The sequence below is a fragment of the Denticeps clupeoides genome, chromosome 8 (assembly GCF_900700375.1).
Source record: "Denticeps clupeoides chromosome 8, fDenClu1.1, whole genome shotgun sequence".
NCBI classification, from domain to species: Eukaryota; Metazoa; Chordata; class Actinopteri; order Clupeiformes; family Denticipitidae; genus Denticeps; species Denticeps clupeoides.
In genome coordinates, this window is record NC_041714.1 from 6,797,437 (window position 1) to 6,824,948 (window position 27,512).

The 27,512-nt window shown below is 44.7% G+C and overlaps 3 protein-coding genes across 4 annotated transcripts; all 3 read right to left on the reverse strand.

Moving 5' to 3' along the window:
* Nucleotides 1–5,701: 5,701 nt before the first annotated feature.
* Nucleotides 5,702–9,275, reverse strand: LOC114796125 (ER lumen protein-retaining receptor 2). The gene is made up of 5 exons (XM_028990035.1): nucleotides 9,035–9,275; nucleotides 8,405–8,505; nucleotides 7,760–7,918; nucleotides 7,236–7,488; nucleotides 5,702–6,505 (listed from the first exon to the last, which is right to left on the reverse strand). The coding sequence occupies exons 1-5, from the start codon at nucleotides 9,123–9,125 to the stop codon at nucleotides 6,471–6,473; spliced, it is 639 nt and encodes a 212-aa protein (XP_028845868.1). The 5' UTR covers nucleotides 9,126–9,275; the 3' UTR covers nucleotides 5,702–6,470.
* An 889-nt stretch (nucleotides 9,276–10,164) lies between these two features.
* Nucleotides 10,165–13,146, reverse strand: mettl9 (methyltransferase 9, His-X-His N1-histidine). Of its 2 annotated transcripts, none has more exons than XM_028990034.1 (5): nucleotides 12,866–13,146; nucleotides 12,049–12,264; nucleotides 11,502–11,711; nucleotides 10,850–11,034; nucleotides 10,165–10,754 (listed from the first exon to the last, which is right to left on the reverse strand). In XM_028990034.1, exons 1-5 carry the CDS (start codon nucleotides 13,006–13,008, stop codon nucleotides 10,546–10,548), a joined length of 963 nt encoding a protein of 320 aa, XP_028845867.1. In that variant the 5' UTR covers nucleotides 13,009–13,146; the 3' UTR covers nucleotides 10,165–10,545. The 2 variants fall into 2 exon arrangements, with proteins under 2 accessions (XP_028845867.1, XP_028845865.1); XM_028990032.1 differs by having other exon boundaries at nucleotides 12,049–12,239; nucleotides 12,835–13,146.
* Nucleotides 13,147–14,787: 1,641 nt separating this feature from the next.
* itgb3b (integrin beta 3b) lies at nucleotides 14,788–27,486 on the reverse strand. The gene is made up of 15 exons (XM_028989744.1): nucleotides 27,333–27,486; nucleotides 26,914–26,999; nucleotides 26,534–26,738; nucleotides 26,181–26,433; nucleotides 25,280–25,451; nucleotides 24,603–24,764; nucleotides 24,200–24,295; nucleotides 23,965–24,054; nucleotides 23,582–23,716; nucleotides 21,484–21,913; nucleotides 19,956–20,181; nucleotides 19,737–19,837; nucleotides 18,219–18,338; nucleotides 16,593–16,759; nucleotides 14,788–15,628 (listed from the first exon to the last, which is right to left on the reverse strand). The coding sequence occupies exons 1-15, from the start codon at nucleotides 27,394–27,396 to the stop codon at nucleotides 15,557–15,559; spliced, it is 2,379 nt and encodes a 792-aa protein (XP_028845577.1). The 5' UTR covers nucleotides 27,397–27,486; the 3' UTR covers nucleotides 14,788–15,556.
* Nucleotides 27,487–27,512: the final 26 nt, after the last annotated feature.

Below are 27,512 nucleotides of genomic sequence, written 5' to 3' on the forward strand. Positions count from 1 at the left end.
ATAAATAACAAAGTTCACTCAGGTACCACAGAGCGAGCCCATGCAGTCCTGTATAGCTTAATAATATGATTTTGTAGTTGTCATTGTCGTCTTCCTCCACTTATCCGGGTCTGGTTTGCGGGGGCAGCATCCCAAATAGGGAATCCCGGACAGCCCTCTTCCCAGCCACCTCCACCAGCTCCTCCAGCAGGACCCCAAGGCGTTCCCAGACCAGACTGGAGATATAATTTCTCCAGCATGTCCTGGGTCAACCCGGGGGGCTCTGGTTCCTCCTTGGAATGGTGGGATTGAGGAGCTCCTCAAAGTATTCCTTCTACCGCCCGACTATAGCCCCAATCGACGTCAGCAGCTCCCCATCCCCACTTTAAACAGTGTGAGCGAGTTCCTGAGGTGTCGGATGGTTTGCCAGAAGATTTTGCCTCGGTGACTGCCAATGCTGCATCCTGTTTGGCCATCCGGTACATGTCTGCTGCTTCTGGAGACATGCCGTGTAGGCCTCCTTCTTCAGCCTAACTGCTCCCCTAACCTCTGGTGTCCACCAGCAGGTACAGGGGTTACCACCACAACTGGCACCGGCCACCTAGTGACAACAGCTAGCAACAGCCGCCTCAACAATTGCAGAATGGAACAAGGTCCATTTGGACTCAATGTCCCCCACTGCTCTCAGGAATCTCAGGTCAAAGCTCTGCTGGAGGTTGGAATTGAAGACCATCTTGACAGGTTCTTCTGGCAGGCGTTCCCAGCAGACCCTCTGGGTCAGCCAGGTCTACATGGCATCTCCCCCTGCCACCACCACCAGTTGGTGATCAGTTGACAGCTCCACTTCTCTCTTCACCTGAGTGTCCAAAACATATGGTTACAGGTCAGATGATACGACTACAAAGTCAATCATCGACCTGTGACCAAGGCTGCCTTGGTACCAAGTGATGGGCATCCTTATGTTCAAACATGGTGTCCGTTATGGCCAAACTTTACTTTACTTTACTTTACTTTATTTAGCAGACGCTTTTATCCAAAGCGACTTACAAGAGGAAGACACCAGCAATTCTCGTTCGATTTCTATAGAATATTGAGTTTACAAACTAAGAGCCCTGATAAGGCTCAGACTTGTCAGCAAGGAGCATGCTCAGAGATTGTTAGGTGCTAGACGAAGAAAAATTATAATGTATTTATACATTTTTGTATTGTTTGTGCAATGTGTATGCATGTGCGTGTGTAAGTGTTAGATTTGTCTGTAATATTTTTGAACAAGAGGGTTTTCACCTGCTTCTTAAAAGTGGTGATAGTCTCGGCTAGTCGTGTGGAGGAGGGCAGGTTGTTCCACCAGCCAGGGACAACAACGGAGAACAGAGATGATTGGAATCGGAGACCCTGTGAAGAAGGAATTTTTAGTCTCCTTTCATTTGCTGAGAGCGTGCAGGAGTGTAGCTAGGTAGTATTGTGTTGATGTAGGAGGGCGCAGTTCCATTTACAGCCCTGTAGGCAGCATCAAGGATTTGAACTCAATGCGAACTCAAACTGCGGCTTACACAGAAGTTCAATAACGAAACACCACTTGAATTCAGATCTGGTTGGCCGTTCCTCCCAATCTTACCCTTCCAGGTCATGCTGTCATTGCCCACATGAGCGTTGAAGTCCCCCAGCAGGACAATGGAGTCCCCAGTCGGAGCACTAACTAGCACTCATCCCAGGGACTTCAAAAAGGGTCGTTACTCTGAGCTGTTATTTAGTGCATAAGCTCAAACAACAGCTAGGACCCTTTTCCCGACCCGAAGCCGCAGGGAAGCTACCCTCTTGTCCCCCGGGGTAAACCCCAACAAACAGGCTGAGAGTCTTGGGGCAAAAAAAAGCCAACCCCAGCCCGCCGCCTCTCACCCAGAGCAACTCCAGCAAAGGAGAGTGTCCAACCTCTCTCAAGGACTTGGGTTCCAAAGCCAATGCTATGTGTCGAGGTTGACTATATCTAGCCGGTACCACTCAACCTCTTCCACCAGCTCCTTCCCCACCAGAGAGGTGATGTTCCATGTCCCAATAGCCAGTTTCCTCGTCTGGCGATCGGACCACCAAAGCTCCCACCTCGGTCTGCCACCTGATCCACATTGCACCAGACCCTTCATGTACCTCCTGCAGGTGGTGGGTCCACAGTTGGATGAGCCTATGAATCTGGTTAGGGCTGGGCCCGGCCCAGGCGCTCCCTCACGGGCCCCAGGCCTGGCTCCAGGGTGGGACCCCGGTAACCCTCCGGGCCGGGTACACTGGCTCTTTGTTTTTCCTTCCATGAAAGGTCTCCTGAACTGAAATTGATTGATTGGTAGCCAGTGCAGCGAATGTAAGACCGGGCTGATGTGGTCGTATTTTCTGGTTTTAGTTAGAACTCTCACTTCGGCACTGAACTGGCTGGAGTTTACTCATGTACATAATAGGACAGTAGATACGGACAGTAATGCGTTGCAAAAATCAAATCTTGACTTAATATCATGCATTAAGATCATGTGTCTTAACTTTGCAATATTTCTAAAGCTATCTTGGTGATATTATCTACATCTGAATCAAATGAGAAACCTGTTTCAAAAAGGACACCAAGATCCTTTACTGAAGGAAATCTTCCTGGCTTGAACGTTTCTCCACTATCCACTCTTTGGAAAAATGTGACACGCTTCATGCAGCCGCAAGGGGCGCCAAGTCCCCACGCCACGCGAATGAGGGGAACAAAAGAGGAACAATCATTTCATGAAAGCGCCTGAAGGACTGCACAAGTGCTCGCCTGTGGAACACTTCATTTAAGCACCAAATATAAAAAGTGGTGACATGCTTATGGAACTGCTCCTTGGTGCAGACGACCTGGGTTCGAATCCTACCTGAGATGCATTCTCACTGCTTCCAAAACCAACAAAACTTTCAACCTTCACCAGATGTGTGCCACAACACTCAAAAAATAAACCAAAATAAAGTCTTTCAAAACGAAATATTCCTTTACAAACACTGTACCAACCATACAGGAAACAGCAAAAAGTCTCCACACATTGCGAGAAATAACAACTACGAAAATCTGGACACTAAACAGCGAGCGATTGGATATAAACAGAGAAGAGACTGAGGAGGCAGCATCCTCTGATGTAATTAAATCTGAGAAATGTATAAAATTAAAAACTGATCAGAACAGTATTATATTATCATATTACCCCGTGAAGAGAACATTTTAGTCTCATTTCATTTGCACATCTGAGAGGGTGTGCAGGAGTGTAGATAACTAATAGCCTGCTAATATAAGAGGGTGCACTTCCATTTATAGCCCTATAGGCAAGCATCAAAGATTTAAACTCAATGTGAGCAGCTACCAGGAGCCAGTGGAGAGAGATACAGGGGTTCCAGAGAAGGTTCAAACTCTGCAACATCTGCAACATCACCCAGGACAGAATCATCCAATTCTCATTCATAACAGCAAATGATGACATGGTGCCAGAACTGAAGGATTAAGGCAGCCTTAGAGACAAGGCAAGATGTAGTTGTTCCTCAGTCTTCCAGAAGAAAAATGAATGCAGCTGGAAATGCTTTGGTGAAGGCAGGTCAGTGCTGGAGACTGCAAGCTCAGGCTGAGGTAGGTGATGCTAACAGAAAAGCTAACACAATCTAACAGAAAAGTGGCGAGCCAGACTCTAACTCCGATTTCATCCAATCTCACTGCTGATGGTTACAAATCCATCGGCTGATTTCATCACATTATTTGGCGACTGGGACAGCAGAATGTGGATCTGCCGATCTGCCTTGTGGCTGTGCAGCAGCAGAGCTTATAGGAGGGCCATGGTGCTGCTGAACTGTGTATCAGACATACACAAAAAAAATCATGCAGGCAGCAAGAATAAACCAAAGCAGCATTGTACAATGGTGTAGATTAGGGAGTTGGACACTTGGAAGGGAAATTATGTTAAAATGCTTTTCATTGACTACAGTTCAGCATTTAACACAATAATCCCTTCCACACTCACCACCAAGCTGGAGCACCTGGGACTCAGTTCATCTCAGTTCGTCAGTGGATCTCCAACTTCCTAACCTAGAGACCACAGGCAGTAAGGATGGGCGGACATGTCTCAGCCTCCATCACCCTCAGCACTGGAGCCCCCCAGGGCTGTGTTTTGAGCCCCCTGCTCTACTCCCTGTACACCCATGACTGTACAGCCACTACTAACTCCACCACCATCATCAAGTTTGCTGACGACACTGTCGTGGTGGGTCTGATCTCCGACAACAACGAGACGCCTACCTGGAGGAGGTTGGAAATCTGGTGAACTGGAGCCAGAGGAACAATCTCCACCTGAACGTCAGCAAGACAAAGGAGTTAATAGTGGACTTCAGTACCAAGCAGGAGAGGACCTACCAGACCCCTGTCATCAACAGGAGCCCAGTGGAGAGAGTGGACAGCTTCCGTTACCTCGGTGTTAACATCACGCAGGACCTGTCATGGTCCTGTCACATCAACACCGTGGTGAAAAAGGCCCGGCAGCATCTTTACCACCTCAGACGCCTGAGAGACTTCAGACTGCCCTCCAAGGTGCTCAGGAACTTCTACTCCTGCACCATAGAGAGCATCCTGATGGGAAATATCTCAACCTGGTTCGGGAACAGCACCATGAAGGACAGGCGAGCCCTACAGAGGGTGGTTCGATCAGCTGAACGAATCATCCGTACCAAGCTCCCTGACCTTCAATCCATCTACAGCAAATGGTGCTGTACCAGGGCCAGGAACATAGTGAAGGACCTCAGCCACCCCAACAATGGACTCTTCTCTCTGCTGCGATCAGGGAAGCGCTTTCACTCCCGGAAGTCCAACACAGAGAGAATGAGGAGGAGCTTCTTCCCGCAGGCTGTCCGAGCTCTCAACAACAACAGTACCTAGAACTCCAGCACTTTCACTTTCACCTCCAATCACTCCCGACACTTTTTGCACAAAATCACTTTACACAAAATCACTCTGTGCTTTTTACTTTACTTTTTCTCTTTTCTTTAAACATTGTCTTTAACTCATTTGCACACCTTCACCCTACCAGTTACACATATTTTATGTTAAAGACGTAAAAGTGTAATATTTGGTTATGTTTGCAATATTTGCATATTGGTTCATTGTATACTTGCAACATTTGCAATACTGTGGTCTGTAGTAGTCACAAAAAGCATTTCACTGCATATCATACCGTGTATGACTGTGTATGTGAGAAATAAAATTCAAAATTTGAATCGGACAGCTTGTGAAATGCTTGATAATTAAGAATCATTTGGATGATGTGTGTACTGACAAGCTAGTCCAAAAGAGTACAGATAAGTGGTGCTTGTACTAAAACCTTGAAGTACTTCATCTGTATGTTTTACCTTGAACCAAGGTAATTCAGAAGATTGCCAGTTTGATTCCTGATCCGCCAAGGTGCCACTGAGGTGCCACTGAGTAAAGCACCATCCCCACACACTGCTCCCCGGGCGCCTGTCATGGCTGCCCTATTGCTCACTCAGGGTGATGGGTTAAATGTAGAGGACACATTTCACTGTGTGCACCGTGTGCTGTGTGACAATCACTTTCACTTTTCTAGAGGCAGTGGCAGGAGAAAGTTTTCAAACTTTCGAATCAGCGTCAACACTCGTAGTGGCCGGAAATATCTTGCAGAAGCAGATCAAAAGAAAAGTGTTTCTGGTCATCATTAGACAAAAAGGATTTCCCATAAAACCTTTATTGAATATGGTCACATCATGCAAAACTCAATTAAGCAAATTAACACATAATAAGAGAAAAGAAACAGTCATGTTGGGGAGAAAAACGAACAAAACAATGCCCAAATCGTCCTTACAAATTTCATGAGCTCATTAATATGCAAACAGAGTTCATATCTCCAGGTTCAGAGCTGCTGCATTATCTGAGCCACATTTATTAAGCAACACCCACCCAAAAATGACCATCAAATTATGATTCAATCAGGACAAACCCATTTGAAATGAAAAACCCAACATATCAAACTAGCAGACTGTATATATATCTGTACATCAACAGATACATGAAATGCTTAAGTTGACACCTCAATCCCAGCATTTGCTTGAGTTTAATCTGGATCTAAATTGAGGGCTGTGCGTTGGTGGATAATAAATATTAACCTGGTCATACTGCTGTGGGGAGCATAATCTCACCAAATAAAGGCAATTCTTTTTACACGCAAAAGGAACTGGCAGTCCAGTTCAGAATCATGATAACAAAGTTGTTTGAGTGTTTAAAGAGATGTAGAAAAATCCATGTTTTACCTGTTTATACACCATAATAAAAAGGGTAATGCAACATGCGTAAAGCTGTAATCCAAAATCAGGGAGGCGTGGGATTGGTTCTGACAGGAGAAATGTATCCATTTTTTAACTCAGTCTCAGGCATTTTACGGACGTGGTGGCAGTGAAGTCCGGTGTCCTCCTGCTGGACATGGCCAGGCACTGCGTGGCATCTAAGCTGGCAAGCTCAGCTTCTTCCCTTTCAGAACTAAAAATAAGAGGATATGAATGTCAGTGCTTCTCTGGACAAACATCGGCCAATTTTAAATCCAGCTAGGGTTGGGGAGTTTTAAATAAAACAATACTGCAATATATTGGGTCGTTTCACATTATGGACATAACCTAATGTAATCTAACCTAATAGAAGCCTTCAGTAAACATTTAAATTTAATTTCACTCAGCATTGGTATGTGAATATTGCATATCTGTAAAACAATGTTATTTTCAGTAGTCTAGTGTATTTGTGCATGTACTGTGTGAATTACAGTAGCTCTGTGGGAGAGTTGGGAACAGTGTCCAGATTGAGTTGGTGGCTGGAGAAGCTTCATTAAAAACTTAATTAAGCTCCATTTGTAATTACTCACAGTGCAGAATATATTTGGCTGGGGTGGTACTAGCCTAGTGGATACTAGCCACAAAGACCACAGTCACAGGTTCAAACCCCACTTACTACCATTGTGTCCCTGTCTGAGACACTTAACCCTGAGTGTCTCCAGGGGGACTGTCCCTGACTGGTTGTAAATATTTTTGGTTGAAAAAAAGTCTTCAAAATGACTGCAACCTTGGGAACAACACAGTACTCTTTTCCCCTTTTCATGTGTTCTTGTAATGTGCATCCGATAATGGGGTTTACAGTATTATCTTTTAATACTAATGAATATTTATGATACTTATTCTGCAAAGTTCTGCAATGCCCGACAATTCTGCTACATACATACCTTTTGTTACGTATAGATAGAAGAAGTCGCAATACAGGACTGTCTGCACCACGCCGGCTACAACAGCGATCAGGTCGAAGAAGCTCTCAAAGTAGAAACGCCAGATCCAGTTGATGAGGTAGAGGGCCCGGTAGAGCCCCAGGAAGAACAGGTAATGGGTAGTGATGGTTTCCGCCTCTCCCGTCTTACTGATTAAAAAGAGCTGCGGCAGGATGGCAACCGACTCCAGATAAATAGAGAACGTCCACAGGATCTGCAGCGAGGAAAAGGAAGACACAAAAATATTAATACTAATAGTAAAAGGAAGAGTCATTAAGATGTTGAATTACATAAGAAAATATGTGGAGAGGATGTCTGAAAAAAAAAATAAAAATTAAATCATAAAAGCAAAATGTGGTTTATACCAGAACTCCATGTGACAAAAAAAACTGCAAGCTTTAATAAAAAAATAAATAAATTTGTGTAACGTATTTCTAGACACCCGAAGATGCTTGACATAGTGGCCCATTTTATAGCAAACCTACCTCCTGAGGAGACAAGTCATGATTCACCAGAAACGACAGGCCACCAACAGGTACAATCAGGAACTCCACTCTGAAGGTGTCATGGTTACCATCATACGTGGCTTTGAACTTGGCATAGATGAGGTACACTGTGGCGTATGAGCCTCCGATGTAGATTATCTGCACAGAAACAAAAAACACAAATCTGTCAACGTGTAATTATCACGGAACCCTAAAGCACAGAGTTGGACAGACACAGAGCTGAAACTTGCTGAGCCTTTGGAGGTGTATGCAAATTGAGTGGTGAAGATGAGTTTTTGTATTAAACACTCATGCCAGACAAAACAGCATTACATTTAAAAGTGCATGGAAGGCAATTAAGCAAATCCATTGGCGATGAAAATGATTATTGATTATAAGCTCATTTTGATTGTGTAAATTAACCCTACACCTTACGCATGTCAGTGCACATCGGTCTATGTGCCTACGCAAACATGACCATTACATCAACTCGCACTTGATATTTGCCGACGTTAGAGCCCCGCCTAGCCTACGCCCAGTTTTAACGCCGGGCACCGCAACAGGCCATGGTAATAACTAGTCTGGCCTGAGTGGAGAAGAAGTTGCTGCCCAGAGACCTTATTCTGGTGTGGTGGGACACCATACCTTCATGGAGGTGTTGTAGAGAGAGATGAAAGAGGTGAAGAGGTCCAGGTAGCGTGTGGTGAACACCAGGGCGAACAGGATCTGGCTTTTCCCAGAGATGCCTGAAGCACAAGAATGCATTAGGTGAACATGATTTTGTTAATCCTAATTTAAACCCGCCACACACACATGAACAAAAGTGTATATGAGCGGCAGTGCATCTGATCGCCAGACAGGACCATCATATCCGCCTCCACGCCGCCTGCCACGTCACAACCAGAACGCGAAGCACGACACGCCGACCAATTGTCACTTTATGAATGGAAAAAATAAATGGACAAACTAATAAACTAAGTGCCTTGTTCTGAAAGTTTGTGCACTTCCACCCCGCTCCCGCTTGACGGGCTGCAGCGAAAGGATTAAATATCGCGATACTTCAATTACTTCGCGATACTACAGACACTTCTCACGGGAGGCACTTATTTAGACAACAGACGCGCACACGCAGCGGAGAGGAGCACAGGAGCAGAAACGGCGCACAGAGCCGGCCAGGTACCGCGGGCTGAGATTCCTGTCCGCCCCGCGGCGCCCACCTTCCGGCTGCGCTGACCCCCGACCCCCGCAGCACCCGGCAGGCGACCCCCAACTCACCCGCACACGACCTGCTCTTCCAGACCTTCACTAGCAGGATGATGATGGCCGCCAGATGCGACAGATCCCCGGCGAGCCGAAAGACGTTCATGTTGGCGCGGCGCGGGGGAGGAGAGGAGAGCAGAGCGCGGAGCACCGACTCTTCACGGCGCGGAAAGATGGCGAGGGCCGCGCGAGCGACGTGGCCCGCGCTGATCCGCCCCGCGCGCCGGGAGCGGCGCGCCGGAGCGGGGGGCGTGCCCGGCGCCGGGGGCGTGTCCTGCGCCGGAGCGGGGGGCGTGTCCTGCGCCGGAGCGGGGGGCGTTCCCGGCGAAAATATCTTAGAGGAGTCTAGAGCGCAATGTTAATGCGCAGGCGGCGTGTAGTGTTAAAAAGGCGACAAAAGCACATGTGAAATGAAAGCGCAAGTGGAGTTTGAGGCCACACATCCTGCTTTGTGTTTGCATGCTCAACCCGTGTTTCCACCTAGAGGCATGTACTTGTGGGTGATTCTCCCTGTACCTCCCTTCACACAAACACACACACACACACACACATAGCGGATGTAGAGTCACCAGTCCGCCTGGTGTTCATTCAACTGGTTGGTTGAGGGAAATCCGAGAATCTGGAGGAAGCCTGCATGAACAAAGGGAGCGTACACAAACTTCGTACACACAGAGCCGGATCTGAGCCCACGACCTTGGGAGGTATCCACAGCGCCGTGTCCTGTGCAAAATTTAAATGACTTGTTAATTTGCTTCGTACGTGGATTAAGCCTACTCCTAGACTAAAAGAGAATTTTAAGGAAGAAGCATTAGATTAGTCCATGAATGGGAAACCTACAGAAATAGGTATAGTATGTGGTCTTATCTGTTTGAAAATTCTGTCTGTGAATTAGGTCTTAAATATGTATTCTCAGGCAAAAAATATTGTATTGTGTTCCTTTAGCAACACCAACTGATTTGATGTCTCATTTTTGATAAGAAAGAATTGTTTTGTGCATCCAAAGACACCAAATTGTGAAAACTGTGCAGTCCATACATTGTTCATGTTGTATATGACTCTGGTCACTGGAAATGTTTGTCAATGGTGGACATACATGCACAGAGGAACTTTATTAGTGCAATGCTGTGTTCATTAACCCAAACCTGTCATGTTGACCCAAAGTATATTTTTAATTCTCTTAAATGTTCTATCCATTATTTTTAATTAACAGGCTAGGAAATATTTCTTTACTACAAGTGGATATGAAATCACTTCAGAACAGAATAATTGCTCAAGTTGGTAAATGTATATGCACAATTCTAAACACTTGTTTTGATGACAAACAAAAATCTCAAAATATACTTCATCGCTGCGTGTTCATGGTCTAATTTAACACTTTCTGAATGCAAAAGCAAATCTGCTCCTGTAACTTTCCTGGGAAAGACTTCAGTGAACAACAGTGCTCTGCTATGCTAACAAAGGCACAATAATAAATATCTTAAAAATCACAGTTTAGGAATGATACTTTGAACACCTCATATTTGACCTCATTGCTGAGCCTTTAGTACAAATACAGCATCATCCAGAACGTAGTAGTCTTTATACATGTCCCCCTCACACAGATATGGCAGCCGGGTCACTGCCTCCACCTCGAACCCAACTCTCAGGAACACCTCATTGGTCAAGTTGGTCACTTGCTCCTCCCACGTCTTGCCACTAATTTGCAAGTGTTCTTTAGGCCGCTCCCACCTTCCATCTGCGCGCAGAGAAATTGCAGCCATGAATTCAGTAGGAAGATCAGTACACTGCATAACAACTCAATTCACTGAAAGCCGCTTCCATTCTACTCACTCGTCTCCACCCAGGGGTGAAATGGCAGCACTGCAGCAAGGACGAGCCTCCCGGAGCCGGGAACCAAGGCACTCTTGATGTCCCTGAGTAGCTGCAGTGGCTGGTCACAGCGATCCAACAGGTTCAGACAGCTGATGATGTCGAACTGAAATCCCGTTCTCTGCCAGCTGTCAATATCCAGCAACCTATCAGCACGCACGCACAAAATTAACAGGTCAAGTCTGCCCTTCAAACTCATTTTTCAACATGCATCACAACACGAACAAATACGATCCCTGAGGACCTCGGGAAAGAGTTGTTGACGCTGCTCACAAGGATAAGAAAAATTGCAAACCTAAAGAGTTTGTACTCCACCACTTTGTAGTCAAGACAGAATGAGTCTTTGTTGACATCCAGAGGAGCGGTCGTCCCACAAAGACCACTACATGATTTGCAACATCTCTCTCGCGTTGTCAAATGTTTATGTTCATGAGCAGCAGACCACCAACACTGAACAACTATGGTGTGCATGGCAGGGTTGCCGGGAGAGAGCCACTGCTGTACAACATTTTGAATAATATCAGGTTGACAACCTAGAAGCCGAGTAAAATTTTGTATATGGATGAAATTCTTGCCGATTTCTAAAAAGACCTGATGACTTTGTTCAGCTCACCTGTATTTCCTCTTCTGGAGATGCCATTTCATGGGGGTGGACACCTCTGTGGCGTAGACCTCCTTAAAATGAGAGCCCATGACCTCAGTGACTCCTCCATCGCCTGCTCCCAGGTCCAGCAGTCGTTCTGCCTTCCAGTCAGGACCAATCTGGAGGAGGCGCCTAAACTGTTCAGCTGAGAACACGAACATGGAACCACGACCAAGGAACCTATCCAGGCCGAGAGAAGATGATTTATTAGGGCAGATAAACACAATTATATTTCAGGTCAAGATGAACAGTGGAGGAAGATGAACTTAAATAGTAAGTTTATGATAAAGATCTATTGAGACTAGATCACATTAATCCCAGAACACTCCAGAAGACCCAGGTTCAAATCTCACTTACTACCATTGTGTCCCTCAGCAAGACACTTAACCCTAAGTCCCCAGGGGGGACTGTCCCTGTAACTACTGATTGTAAGTGTAAAATGTAAATGTAAAAATGTAGCATTTAAATGTGAACATCTGGATGCCGCACTCATGGCCAAGACAGCAGAGCTCCTCACCCATTAATGGACGTGCGGGACAGAAGCGGGCTCAGCAGCGTGGAGAAGAACGAGTGGTAGAGCTGCGTGAAGAGCCAGCCGGACTTCTCCATGCTTCGCTTCAGGAACGCCTGGGTCTCCGCATCCAGGTGGCTCTGCAGATACGCCGGCCGCAGAGCCTCCCCCAGCATCTCAGGACAGCACTGGTACCACTGCGAGGCGGCGAGACAGTGGACAGTGCGTAAGGACGGACCAGACGCCCGGGTTCTGGTACAGCCGGAACACAAGCTGCACAAAATCCAACTCAGGAATCAGGAAAAGAAAGAAACTGCTGTAAAACGAGCCCGGATATGTTGTGTTGTCTACCACCAACTTTCATTTCCCTATCTACTCTCCAAAAGGTAGAACCATGTACAGATACAGTAAAAAAAACAAAAAAACAACGATGTTATCATTTTAAAACAGTGACACAAACTCTTCAATGCGGTTTCTGTTGCTAATGCTAGCTTTTATAGCGATAGTGTCACAATACCCGACAACAAACAACTCAGCGCTGCAAAGCCTTCAGAAATCGTGTTCTAAATCGTCTGACGTTATTAGAAACAAATCTTTACATTTCCGTCCCGCTGACGTTAAACCGTGTTGTCGAACTGTCGAAATTGTTTTTTTTTTTTTTTTTTCGTCCATTGGGCCTGATGTTTGACGCTAAAACACACCACGTCACCTCCCCGTCCTTTAATCGTTAACGCAGAGGCGCGATTAAAGCCCCCGGCCGCCCCCGACACGTCTCGCTGCGCGCCCTCTGACCTCTTGGCTTCCGCGTCCATGCGACTCGCCCTCGGCCACCATGTTCCAGAACAGAGTCCGGACCGCCGGGCCGCGCAGGCGACTCGCCGTCCACATCCTCCGAGCGAGCAGCAGCGTCGCGACGTACAGCGCCACCCAAGCGGCGAACAGCGCCGTCCTCATCCGCAGCGACATGCGACCTGGCGCAGGCGGGTCGACGCCGCCGACGCGAGCCGGCGCCGCGTTTTCAACGGGCGCATGGTGTTTGCGTAGCTCACGCCGAACAAACAGCGACACAAGCGGGGTTCTTTTTCATGGCCGCCTGGGCTTCGGCTGTTGGCGCCCCCTACCGGCCAAAACACCCGCTGTACACGGAGCAGCGTGACGTCACACACGCTCCCTTCGTCCCGGTTTCATTCTCCGTATTTTGCGGTCGGTGCACTTTTTTTATCTTACCCTTCACGTTTTCACACTCAGAACACTTACACGTAATGGGCGTATTGTATTGTGTATTGTGCATTTGTAAACGTAAATGTTTGGTGCATTTAAAAATACATAAACTGCGTGGAAACTCCACTGGACTGAATAAAGAAGCGATAAAAACAGGCAAAATTCACATTAACAGAGAATCTACTGCATTGGTAAATTTGGGTTCGACTGCATCATTATTTCAAGCTTTGTTAATGATTATTTATTATTCTTTTTTGTATGTTTTTTATAAATTCATTCTCTCAAAATGAGGTTTTCATACTAAAGCCCAATAAATGTAATATATATATTTTTAAAACTTGCTCCAGAGATTTATCATAATGGCCCATAATGGAATTATTGCTATTGGGCAAAAAAGAATGTAAAACAGAAAAGAGAGCAGATTATAGTAATAAACTATATTTACAAGTATTTTCAAATTCTGTAATGGTTAGTGTATCCATGTACATTCTGAAGATGTCTGTAACTGTGAATGTTACAAGAACAGAAGGTGAACTGACCACCACAAGGCGTAACGTTCAAGATGACACACATTTTTTTAAATAATAAAGATCACTTTTTATTCCCACAGAGTTAAGAGTCCTGTAACTGTGCGCCCATGCGGGCATGTCACAGTGTGTCCCCGGATTTAAAGGCAGCTATACACAGTTTACCCCACAGCTTCAATTTGGGCGAAGTCTGTATGCGGCTTTGGGTGACAAACAACTGTGAGCAGTTTCCCAAACAGAGATTAACACTAGCCGAAGATGTAAATGGACTTTTAATGCAGACTAACACAAATCTGTTTTCTCAGTAACAGTAAAAAAAAAAAAAAAAAAAAAACAGGATTACAGTGAATACACTGAAAACCCCGAAGGAAATTGCTCAGCAACACAGGTATTAAATTAGTTTTAACTTAATTCATGCACCCTGGATATTAATTTTAGTTTGTTGAAGGAGACATACAGATTAGTTGAATTAAATGTGAAGGAAGATCAGCGAATCCCCCCAGTTAGACATGTTCTTGCTGACAGAAGTGACCAAAAGACCAAATGCGACCCAAGGAGAGAAAATCAGGTATGTTGTTTATTCTCATTTATTCCTGTCATTATCTAATCTAACTGGTCATTATCAGTTTTATTTATTGTATTTTTCTAGCTTTTTACTTTATTTCAATAATCCATAGTAGTCTCTAAATAGCCTGTGTTTTGGAAAGCAATTTATTAACCTAGAATAACTCTCCGAATAAGTAAATTTATCTGCATAAAAACATATGATTCAGTAGTTGAGACCAACCCCCAGTTCTTGTAGAATATCAAATTAAATTATGGCCACTTTCACATTTTGATCATTATTATTAGTGTTTTACACTTTTAGGTAGTTCCTTCCCGAGCTATTCCAGAGTTACACAGTTAATTGTCTTCAGCCCCACTTCCACAAGGTGGCAGCAACAATGCATTCCAGGTTCATGTCCTGTCATTGGTAGAAACCACCATAAAACAAAACAATAATAAAAAGGCCTTTATTCTTTGAATATTTTACTCTCAGAACAAATTAGTCACAAAAATCACAATGTATTTAATCTGGAAGAATCAGACAAAGCAACGAATAATCCATTGGTGGAATCCTTTGGAAAATAAAGTCATCAGTATTGCAAATTTATGCATTTAAAAAAAAAAAAAAGCAGAAACATCGGAGGTGTTAATGGCTAAACCCTGATCTTGGTACAAGTGTACACACTGAAACCTCTACATATCCTGACAGTATATTTTTAATGTCGAGTTGGAATGCATGTGTGTGTGAGTGTATGGGTGTGCTGGCCGGTCCTGTGGTTGACACGTTAATCTCTAGTTCCCACAGGGACCGGGTGACAGGGTGAGGAAAGACCTCCTGAGAAAAAAACGCTGTATGGTGTTAGATTAGCCCTGTGTAGCCGCAGCACATTCTTTGTACAGTCTTAATATAAACATCAAGAACATTTCACTATAAACTGTGATATTATGGATGAAATAACTATAAACAGTGTGAAGGAATTAAAAATGAGGCATAATATGGGGTTTCTTGGTGCTAATTTAGATAATTATATCCTTCTTCAGTGTCCATGAGGGAATAATTCTACAAGAAACTGGAAGTTCTTAGGGACATATTACAATCAAACACACACAAAGACAAGAGCATTCTGACAATGATCTTCCACACAGCAGACAAAAACAGGGCAGCATTGCCATGTACCATTCCAGCACAAAGTTCCAGAAAAGGCCCATGAGACTTGAGGTCAGTCCCTGTTGCCTCGGTACGTAATGTTAGTGAAGGTGGAGGTAGCTCCCTTGTATAGAGGGTTGTGGCTCTGTGGAGGGGTGATGGTACAGTAAGATAAATTTTCAAAAAAAGTAATTCATTACTTAAAAAAAAAAAATGTGTATAATGTGTACATGGATTTAAATAAATGAAAAATATAACACTTGATGTTAACAAATAAAAAATATGTATATGTAACATTTAATATGTAATGTATAATTTGTAACACCAACAGAGTTTAAATATTTGAAACATTTTTAAATGTCACTAGGTATTGAGACATTTAAAAGGCACAATTGGTGAAAATTTTAAATAATTTGGGTGAGTGTGTAGTAAACATTGTTGGTGTTCCCGACACATCTCTCTGACTGAATCACAGGATTTCCTTAACACAAGTAGAATGTTCTCCAATGAAAAAGAAACTTTTTAAATAAGTCTTCTGTTTGTAAAGGGCATTAGCAGTGTCAGCGCTTTAAGCCAGATGGCTCATATGTGGGCACAGAGGAAAGCAATGTGACGGCAGGGGCAGACAGTAAATGCTAATTAGTGTTTCCTAATCTGCAACAAAGTTGGCCACAGGGTGTGGGTGGCATGTTTGTTGGCTTTGGGAAGAAACATCATGACCACAAAAAAAATTATTTTAATCCCAGCCTTCATAAAATGTCATAGTACAATAGGCCATAGATCACAGGCCTTCAAAACAGAACATGCAATAACATTACATTATTTTGAGACATTTCGTCAACAGCAGTATGACATCATAATTTCTAACATCCATCCCATAGTTAAGCACAACAGGTGGTAGCAGCTGTATTTTAATTAAGGTTATTTAAATTATTATGTAATTAATTATGAAACTTCTAACGTAACAGGCTAAAAAAATTGCCAAAAATATTCACATGAACCCTCAGCCCTACTTTTTTCATTGTATGTGGCTTATAGCAAAGTAAATGTACATGCATGGCAGCGTGTGAGAGTGTGTGCTGTGTGTCAGCCTGCACGTTTAAACTCACCGTGTCCCACTTGGCACGTGCTCGCTCTTCCTCAAACCGCGCAAACTCCCGCCTGTCGTGGATGGTGACCAGCAGCTTCCACATGAGCAGCGTGGCCAGGCCCAGGAACAGGATGGCCCCTACCACAGAGAGCAGAACCACCAGGACGTCGGGACCTTGAGGGCAGTCTGTTTGGAGGGGGTGGGGCAGAAACACGAATAGGTCTCTGATGCTAACATTCATCCATCTGCTTCACATATAAAAACCAGAATTGTAAGCATTGGGTATGCAGTGTGTTGGTCTTCTGGCAAGGTCTCTACTGGGCGACATGATATTTGGATGCTAACAGCAGTGTTGGGAAGATTGCTTTGGAAATGTTATTTGTTACAAATGAGTCACAGTTTATAAAAATGTAATAGTAGTGTAACTATTTCAATTACTGTGTGAAAGTAATGTAACTAATTATATATGATTACTTTTTTATTCTTTTTGTAAACTGAATGAATAGGTGCCACCAATGAATGAATGAATATTCTTAACTGTTAACCTTTTTGAAAGGTTGTATCCTGGCAGTGTTTACATTAGTACTTCTATTACAATTACAATTTTATTTGTAATAAAATTCTGTAACATTTACATTTACATTTACAGCATTTATCAGACGCCCTTATCCAGAGCGACTTACAATCAGTAGTTACAGGGACAGTCTCCCTGGAGCAATTTAGGGTTGAGTGTCTTGCTCAGGGACACAATGGTAGTAAGTGGGATTCGAACCCGGGTCTTCTGGTTCATAGGCGAGTGTATTACCCACTAGGCTCCTACCACCCTTACACAGTTACATGTAACTCGTTTCTCCCAAACATGGGTTAATTGCATGGTGACAGTGGACAGGTTTACGCAGACTGCCACATCTTCGGCATGGCTTTGGATTGTGCCCTGTCAGCGAGTTGCGTAGCAGCATATCGTTTCCTGCCGGGTTTTTACGAGGACTCTTCTTTTCATGTCGGAGGGAGGAGTGCGCTAAAGGAGCTTGCGCTGCAGGTGGGGCCAGTAAAGGGACAGACTCTCACTGTGATCCCTGTTTCCTACAGCTTCAAACAACCTGGGTCCTTAATGAGCACAAACATGCACGTACACACACAAACTCTCATATGACTGAGAAAGTATGTTTACTAGGAACAGAACTCTAGCAGACTCTACCAAGGATGCAACAATCCTGCAACTCAATATAGGCTATGTGATCTCACAATATTCTGGTATTTATAATCATAAATACAACAGTTTTTACTTTTAGATGTTAGATGTGACCATTATAGTGACGACAGACTCATATCTGGCTGGAATTTGTGCACAAATGGTGCATTATAAGTAATTATCCATGTGAACGACGTAAGATTGGGATTTACCAGCATATTCACAATATTAAAATGAATTATAATCAGATGTTCATAATCACAATACAATGACAATGTTACTGCTACAATGACAATCATTTTGTTGAAAACAAAGTTTCAATTTTTTAGGTATTAAGTAGTATAAAACGACAAATAACAAATTTACATCCACTGATTATAAGTATTGAGTCAATGCTTGAGAATTCTTGTTTAATATTTGTGTTAGTGTGTGTGTGTGTGTGTGTGTGTTCACCTGGTTCCTTGACCACAAAGAGGACTGACTGTCCGCTGGCCTCCTCATAGTACTGGAAACGCTCCACACAGTCGTTTTCGTCCTTGTAGGTGCAGTTCACTGCATTTTTGTCATGGAAAGCTGCACATGGCACAATGGCATCACTTACTGACGTCACCCATTCACTCATCGCTATTATCCGCTATGTCAAATTGTGACTTTTAATAAACAATATTAACACATAATATTAACGCCTAAAAAACACAAAAAAACACTAAAAATGTTGCACACATTATTGTCATCAAATTAGGTTAACAAATGACAGTGGAGTGCGGGAAGACATTTACATTTACAGCATTTATCAGACGCCCTTATCCAGAGCGACTTACAATCAGTAGTTACAGGGACAGTCCCCCCTGGAGCATCTTAGGGTTAAGTGTCTTGAACCTGGGTCTTCTGGTTCATAGGCGAGTGTGTTACACACTAGGCTACTACCACCCACTCACTATACACTAGAGGTTTGAATCATCACTGGTCTCAGAATTAGATTCGATTATGATTATCAATGCCTCGATATCAATGCATCACGATACATGCCTTAAATGTTCTACATGGTCACATGATGTTTTCAAACATCAGGTCTTGTACAGCTGTGTGGACACTTCATTTTGCTACAATGAACGGAAAAATGGTCTGTGCTCAGTCCATGCTCACCTGACGCCACGGATGTCCGATGCAGACGGTTTTCTGCCATTTGTGGCGTCAGGGGAGTGCGGACCGAACATAGACTGTTTTTCTGCACATTGGAAAAAATCTAAAGCCGCTTTCAGACTGAATACGCAGCTCCTGTTGTGGGGCTCAACGCAAAAAGTTTGCGTGGTTTTCTACACTCCTGGTAAACTGAGTGATCGGGGGAGAAAAGCCTTAGTCAGGGAGGTGACCAAGAACCCGATGGTAACTCTGTCAAAGGTCCGCTGTGGACAGAGGAGAACCTTCTAAAAGGACAACCACCTCTGCAGCAATCCATCAATCAGGCAGGTATGGTAGAGTTCCCAGACGGAAGCACTTGGTAGCCTGCCTGGAGTTTGTCCAAAGACACCTGAAGGACTCTCAGGCACTGCTTTAAAGCTACAGACTTATCGAGTATCTGAACCATAACCATGTGGGTTCACTACATCATTATATACTTATAACATCATGATTATAACTTTGTTCTTATTCTCACACTCACTCTCTAACTATGCATAACCACTTATTCCTGCAGGGTCGGGGCTACCGGAGTCATATCGGGTGGGGTGCCAGTCCATACGCAAAATACGCTCACACACACACCTATGGACAATTTTTTTTTTCAGGGAAAATTTCTAAATGACCCTAAACACTCCAGTGTGGATTCATTCACTCATAATAATTAATATAATATAATAATTTAAAATGCTAAAAACAAACTAAATGTGTTTTTTGGGATAATCCTTTAATCTTTTTTTAATCCAGGGCTCTACTTAAATGTTAATGTAAAACCCAAATGCAATAACTTACTCAGGTCATCCACGAGTCTGATCTCATCCCTGCAGATCCAGGCACATGATTCGTCTTCAAACAGCTTGCCCCGTTTAAAGTGCTTGCACTCAACACACTCTCTGTGTGACAGGAAGATGGAGATCAGTCAGTTGCAAAACAGCCACAAACGGTAACTAGGCAGGCGACACTGAGGACACCAGCTTAGGCGATGTCTGCACAGGGGTATGTGGTTCTCACTTCTTCATGGTGCAGGCGTCAGGGCATGTCGGGCACTTGTCACAGGTTGCGCCGTAGGCCCCGGGCTGGGTGCACTCGCAGGTGCCGCAAACACACTGGCCGCGCCCGCTACACAGCTGCATGTGCATGCTGGATGTGCAGGTGTCTGTGTGGGTGGAGCAGTTGCAGTTCTCCCCCTTCCAGCCAGGGTCGCACTGGCAGAACCCACAGGAACATGTGCCATGGCCTGAGGACGAATACAGATTCTATGGGAATTCCATATTTACATGACATTTCATAGATTTATGGCATTTATCAGACGCCCTTGTTCAAAGTGATTTACAATTTGTTGTGACAGGGACAGTCCCCCTACAGACACTCAGTGTTAAGTGTCTTGATCAAAGACACATTGGTAGCAAGAATGGTTTGTACCTGTGAGTTTGTGGTTTTCTGGTTTATAGGCGTGTGTTACCCACTAGGCAACTACCACCCCACCCCATTTAGAAGGTCGAAGAGACGATCTGGTCTTTTTTTTTTATAAACAGCACATGGCTGGGCAACACCCTGCAACCCGCTCCTGTCTTCCATCTGCTTTGTTTGACACTCTGTCTAGCCGATAATCCAGTAATTTCACTTTCGGCCCAGCGATAAAAACAATCATTCACAGTGTGTGTTTTGTGTCCGGAGGTTCCTGAGTTGAGGGGAAGTTGCAGTACAAGAATGTCAAGGCAAAAATGTGTGTTCCCACAATGACAGGACAGAACACCCCTTCTGCTGAGGTCGGGTATCAGAACACAAAAGCCTGGTGCCCAGTGAAACAGGAAGTGGAGGAAGATGACAGGCTCTAACCGAAGGAACACCGCCCCCCTGTTCTGCCCCGTCTCCTATAATATTAACCCTCTTCCATGAGGCTGTACTCTGACTCCACAGCACGGCCAGACTGCACAGAAAAACAAAAAACAACCCCCTTCGCCAGGGGCTATTTTTAGAACGGTGACATCATAGAACACCAGAGAACCAGGTGAAAGTGAAAAGTCTAGCTCTTTTCCGTCAAATGTGTAAATGTTTGAAGAAGATTAAAAATGATATAAACGGCTGGACAGGAAATTTATAGCCAATGCAACCCTCCCTGCTCTGTTGCAGAATGTCTTGGCTGGTAAACTTCGGAGATGCAGAAAACATCATAAAAGATAATTCCTCATGCATGAGGTCATGAAAGAGGGGTCTCATTTGGAGTGAATGCAAACTTGAGACCAGCTGAGCAGCACGAGCAGTTCCTACATCTGTTACCCCAAAAAGTTCATTCTCAAAACCTGCAATTTCCTTTTGTTATACAAATTTTCACTTCCATCAAATGAGAAAGATACTAATCATGAACGAGCCCATTGCAATTTTTTTAAAACTCGCCCAATTTCATTGCAAATCAAAAATGGCAAAAAGCACCACAAAATGCATTGCAATTCCTTACAACAGTTGATGTGTAATCAGCCACTTTATCCCCAAGAAAGACCAACTTAACCTCTGAAACCTTCACATTCCTGGTTCGTACCTGAGCACAGTTCCCCCTTGTAGCGGAGGCAGTTGAAGTCATCACACTCGCACATTTTGCCCCACACCTTGCCGAAGTCGCTGTTGTGACACACGCACTGACCGCAGACGCAGTCCCCCCGACCGCTGCACACGGCGCCGTTGCTGAGGCTGCCGCAGGTGTCCTGCTCAGCTGGGCTGTAGTCGCCCTCGGCGCACTCGCACAATGGCCCGAGGCGCCCGGCGTGGCACAGGCAGATCCCGCATTCGTAGGTCCCGTTGCCATAGTGACAGCCGGGGCTGTTGGGCTCGGCGCGTGCCTGGCACCTGCACTGGCACTCGAAGGCGACAGTGATCTCCAGGGTGTCCTTAAAGCCCACAGGCTTCAGTGTGAATGTCTTGGTCCTTTCTGCGGGGCAGCCCCTCATCCTCGCCTCTACGCTGAATGAGACCTGGGGGAATAACAGATCAGACTTTCGACATTTTAACCTGACTGAATCAACTGTAAAATTGGGTTTTATTTGTCTATAATCCACAGCCATCTCATATTTCTTCACGTTCTTCTCATTGGAAAAATAAGTCCTGGATATCCAAGAAAAGTTACAGATGAAACCTGGTTGTGACTTCTTCTCATTTGCAATTTGTGTATGTACTACAAGTTACTTAAGAAATGTTTCAATTCTTTTGCAAACATTATTAACATTGCATTTACATTTACATGTATGGCATTTATCAGACGCTCTTATCCAGAGCGACTTACAATCAGTAGTTACAGGGACAGTCCCCCCAGGAGCAATTTTAGGTTTAAGTGTCTTGCTCAGGGACACAATGGTAGTAAGTGGGATTTGAACCTGTGACTCTGTAGTCTTCTGGTTCATAGGCAAGTATGTTACCCACTAGGCTACTACCATCCCAAGCTGGTCTACCATCCCAAGCTGTTACATTGTACCATTGTTACTCTGAATGTAATTTGGAGACAGAAGGTAATAATTAATGGCTCAGTGCCCTAGCAGTCCAGTTAACCACCAGTTCACAGAAAACCCTACTAGAAGGTCCCATTCCCCACTGCCTGAAAACTGCAAGACTCAATCCTGATTTCCAGTGTTGCTCAGCGACAAACTTTTAACCAGTGACTTCCAACTTGGTGCTGGTGTGCCGGTCAAGTGACAGTTTAACCAGGGAACACGTGCAGTTTGTGTGCTTTGAGTTTCGGGAACAAGATGACTGTACGGACACATTCAGGGTGTGTGGCACAACTGAGACTGCACAGCCAGACACGGCCTGAACGGTCACGGCTGTGACTCACGCCTCCTGGACCATGAGGAGGAAATGGACACTCGCTCAGCAGCTACAGCAAGGGTGTGGCTAAACACTGGGCTATTGGCAGCCCCTATAAAGACGAGCAAAAAATGGTCCGAGGAAATCCAGAGGAGGGTAGAGAAACTATCCAATCATTTTGTAGGTGTTTAATTACTTGTGTTCCCTGAACACGATTTATAAGTTTAATGTATTGAAGGGAGCATGTTCCGACCGTCCAGAATGAGGAAGTGATGTCTGTTAGAAGTGTCAGTTCATTTAAGATTGAGTTAAGAGACACAAAAAATTACACCCCAAAAAAAAGTAGTTAGTTCTATTTATTAAACTCCTGAAGATGCATTTGCCCTTACACTAGCAAACAAGCATTAAGGTTTGGGGCACTATTTTAAAAATGGACTTAAACTTGGAATGTGGAGTGTTAAAATTGTTAAGTACAGAAAAGATCAAATTCTAGCCTGCTGTGTGTTATGAATGTATTGAGTGTTGTGAGTCTAGTGAGCATGAAGTTAGATGGGAGTATTGTGTGTATAAATGATAGAATTTAAGTGTTCATCAGAACAGTCCATATTTGGACTGTTTATTTGAACACCTTCCTTATTTGGTCACAATGTACCAGCTGGAATCTGAAGAATGGAAGGGAGCTGGTAGAGAAAAAGTCTGAAAATGGATGGGAGCGACAGTGCAGCTTACGGTCTCTCTGTTCAACACATTCTGGTGTGGTGTGACACTGTGTCATGAGCCGATTCAGGAGAGTTGAACATGGAAACAAAAATCGGCAGAAGATGGAGAATAGGGTCACTCACCGTGTCTCCTATTTTGAGGCCGGAGCAGGACCTGAGCCCTGGAATGACTTCTCCATTGAGGCAGGTAGCATTGAAGGACAGACTGAGCTCCTCTGGAACCCCATGCACCTCCAGCTCCACCTTGGACCGAATTTTCTAAATAAAATCAATGTAGAAATTAATCACACAGAGAAGTCCCTTCTTTTCATGTACAGAAATGCACCTGCCTATGAACTACAAGACCACCAAGACCACCATTAACTTAACCCTGAGTGGGACTTTCCCTGTCTACTGATTGTAAGTTGCTCTGGATAAGGGCGTCTGATAAAATGCTATGAATGTAAATATAAAAGGGATTTTTAGATTTATTCAGTGACTGATTGACAGCGGGTCTGCTCACTCACAGCATATGCATCGAGAATAAGCTGAATGACATTGCTGGAGTCATCAGACAAAATGCCCACTGTAGTGCCTGGAATGAGTTCACTGTAATTCTGAAAAAGAGAAAATAAGATTTATCAATATTTCCATCAGGTTCTTTCAGATTATGCATAAATGTTCTGTTGTATTTATTTCTCACACTTGCATTAACTTATAATGCAATAGCACATTTGCTAAAGACAGAGGTGATGAATCTACCTTGTAGAGAGGCTGCACAGGGTTGGTGACGGCGAAGATCAGGTTAATGTTGTTCTCAGACATCTTCTCTGTTATCAGTGCTAGGGAGGGGTAATCCTAAGAGAAACATCAGATTCCTCAAAACAATTAAATAACGACAACTGCACAAACTCTGTGATAAATGTTTCAGCGCAGCGGTCCTCTCCAGGCCACCCTGTCCACTGTAGCACCACGTCATGCCTTTTCTGCATGAAACAGTGGTGCAAATAGTGTAACAATGGTGTAAAAAGTAAATCATGACGCCGGACTCCTCCAACTCACAGCTTCTAGTCACAAAGAGAGCCTCTGAGTGTGTGATTACAGAAGACAGTGTGTGGTAAATAAGAGGAGTGTGATGAATGAAGGAATTAAACGCTGCGCTCACCAGGGTAGTGGACATGCTGTACATGTTGTCTGTCCCCATGTGGCACCGACCATCATTGGGCTGTACAATGCCAGCTAAGCGCCCATCCAAGGCTATGTGGGTCTTGGCATCGGTGGTAAAAACGAGTAGGTGAGAGGCTCCTGGCCGCCAACCGATCTTCTCCTGAGACGGAACAGTGGAACAGTTGAGCAGAATGCCATGTAGAGATTAAAGGCGCAATCTGTAAGACTTGGTCTCCTGCTGCCCCAAAATAATCCTGCTGATTCCAAATAAAAATCTCTCCTGGAAACAATGGAACACATCTGCATTAACTAGTTACTTTTGATGGGACCAAACACCCCAGCCTTCCAGTGAAATGCCAGGCCAGGCCATCATTGTACCTTTAAACTATGACCTTGGACTTGCTGGGATTGAAGAAACCTAGTGATGCTCTACTGGATTATGATCTGGAGATTTAAGGGGTCAAGTCAACTCTTGGTCAAGTCATGTTCTTCAACCTATTCCTGAGAAACAGCCACATTTATCCAAAAGAAATGAGGCTCCTCAGACCAGGCCACCTTCTTCCATTACTCCAAAGATCAGTTCTGCTTTCAGGGCACTCAATGGAGTACGTTGAAAAAGTACTGCTCTGTTAAGCAAAGCCAAGTTTGTACGAGTTACTGTGAGTGTTTACCAACCTTGCACACGGCAGCCTGAATGATAGCATCGAACCCTCCTTCAGGAGCATCTCTGTTGCGTGATACTATCTGCTTCCTCACCTCCTCTGTGAAACGGCTGACCTTCTCAGTCAAGGAGAGCACATGCTTGTAGCCAAACTGCGGCTCACACACACTTGGGATGCGGTTCATTCTGTGAAGTATGTGAGGGAAGGCGGGTGTAAGTCACGAAAGCTCCAGAGAAACACACATAAACTAAATCACAAGGCCTGTGGAGGCATTGTTACCCGCCTGACCAAAATTGTCAGGAGCCAATCTGCAGGTGGAGCATTGTCATTATTATCATTATTATTATTCATACTTGTCAGTTCCACCCAGTTATTTTCTGGTGCGCCGACATTCCGCTACGTGAACCCCGCGCGTGGGGAAACAGTGGTACGTGCGGGCACCCACATATCACCCGTGGATCAGCCTCTGTCAGGTACACTGGGAGTAGCGAGCCAGGGGTCAATCACTATTAGAGTTAGAGTTCCGTGGGGCTAGATGTTCATCACTGCAGTGGTTTCAATGTGTACATATTGTAAATAATATTGTAATATTGTAAATATTGCACTAATATTGGCTCCCCTGGGTTACTCAAGGCACCATCGGCACCGTAATCTCCAACATCCTTGTTCCCCCCTAACCCTCGCCCGGAGGGGGGAGTTTATAACAGGCAAGTTCCGTAAATATCTCCACATTGACGTTTTTTTCCAGGATAACATGATCTGCTCGTGTTTTCCAGTCTGAACTGAGTTCAGGAAGTCTGCATCCATTCAGCTCTGCATCTTTCTATTCTAAAGGCCACAGCCACAGCTTGTCACTTTCCTGTCATGATGGCATACTGTAATAATCATGATCAGCCTTCTCTGGCGTCTCTCACCCGTAGCAGGGGTTCTTCACGGCCTCTTCGGGCGAAATGTACATGTATGGGGACACCGGCTTGTCCACAAAGGCCCCAAAACCCATCTGCAGGTTGCTGGTAGTTCGGTTGATGGCTTTTGCGAGGTCGTTGCCGAGTGCTCGCAAGCTCCGAAGGTCATCGTTCATGGAGTAGGACAGGTCCATCAGGTAGTAGAGGTCCACAGGGTAGTCCTCCACCTGGCGCACCTTCACGGTGAAGCGCTTTGAGTCACCTGTGCACAGGAAGCACGGGGTGAAAAACAGCCTTATTCACATTAAGCAGGATACAAAAAGCCACAAATTTCATCAGTTTAATATTTATAAAACCGTCACCCGGCCTGAGAGTGACGCGCAGCCTCTGGGGTTGAATTTGGGTGATGTCGGTGGCACTGCCAGAGGCCTTGTTGCTGAGAGGCCGGTTCTCCTCAACAGCTACAGAACTCTTTGGGTTCTCCAGTGATCTTTCATCGCAGCCAGCAGCCTTGAGGTTCTTCTTATAGTCACAGCGAGAGACTCCCGACTTTCCCTTCCCAAAGCCCTTACGGGTCGCCACGCCACAGATTGCAAGTATAAAAATATATTAAAACAACGTTACAGAGACCTCCACATGACAAATAAAAACCTCAAATATGAACTCTCTTAGCTCAGTAACAATTTTTTCATCATATAAAAAATGTGCAACATTAGTTTAACGAAGCGGGTGTTGAACTGACCTCCTGAAAGCACCAGGCACAGGACGGATGCACGGCCAGGCACTGCTGACAGGTGCTGGCCCCACCAGACGTGCAGATGTTAGATGCTGGAATAAGATTTATTAATTATGCACATATGTGTGTGTGTGTGTGTAATAAACAGATCTGCATAAAACTGCATATTAAGCAGAGAAACTCTGCTGATTGATCAGAACGAGATTGAAAAACATGAATTCGGATATATCACACGCTTTATCCGTTACAAAAAGGTCCTTTTTGGATGAAATACTTTTACAACTTTTTTGCAGCCTGGTCAAGTCGCTTCTCAAAACCTTTGCAGAGTTAGGGTCCCTGTCGCAAGCACACGCGTACACACACACACACACAACCAAACGCGCCCGTGGGGACATTCATGCGTGAAACATCACTGGAGACCTTACCGAGCGCCCCGGAGAGCAGGAGGAAGAAGAAGCCGAGGCTGGAGCCTGCGCTCCGGCGCTCCATGTCTGCACCTCCGCGCACTAGGCTCGGCCCTCCCCTCCTCTAACCCCTCTCTCTCTCTCTCTCTCTCTGTCCGGAAACTCATTACACGAGAGATAAAGAGGGAGGGAGGGAGGGAG

What these genes read in the sequence shown, in the direction of transcription:
- LOC114796125 (XM_028990035.1), bottom strand. Translation starts at nt 9,125, where the DNA reads ATGAACGTCTTTCGGCTCGCCGGGGATCTGTCGCATCTGGCGGCCATC. An exon ending in GAAGAGCAGGTCGTGTGCGG is followed by an intron (nt 8,506 to 9,034) that starts GTGAGTTGGGGG and finishes CTTGTGCTTCAG; the next exon opens with GCATCTCTGGGAAAAGCCAG. An exon ending in TCTACAACACCTCCATGAAG is followed by an intron (nt 7,919 to 8,404) that starts GTATGGTGTCCC and finishes GTTTCTGTGCAG; the next exon opens with ATAATCTACATCGGAGGCTC.
- mettl9 (XM_028990032.1), bottom strand. Translation starts at nt 13,008, where the DNA reads ATGTCGCTGCGGATGAGGACGGCGCTGTTCGCCGCTTGGGTGGCGCTG. An exon ending in CTCCAGAAGAGGAAATACAG is followed by an intron (nt 11,035 to 11,501) that starts GTGAGCTGAACA and finishes GCGTGCTGATAG; the next exon opens with GTTGCTGGATATTGACAGCT. An exon ending in TCACCCCTGGGTGGAGACGA is followed by an intron (nt 10,755 to 10,849) that starts GTGAGTAGAATG and finishes CTCTGCGCGCAG; the next exon opens with ATGGAAGGTGGGAGCGGCCT.
- itgb3b (XM_028989744.1), bottom strand. Translation starts at nt 27,396, where the DNA reads ATGGAGCGCCGGAGCGCAGGCTCCAGCCTCGGCTTCTTCTTCCTCCTG. An exon ending in GCGCGTCACTCTCAGGCCGG is followed by an intron (nt 26,434 to 26,533) that starts GTGACGGTTTTA and finishes TCCTGTGCACAG; the next exon opens with GTGACTCAAAGCGCTTCACC. An exon ending in TTATTCTCGATGCATATGCT is followed by an intron (nt 23,717 to 23,964) that starts GTGAGTGAGCAG and finishes GATTTTATTTAG; the next exon opens with AAAATTCGGTCCAAGGTGGA.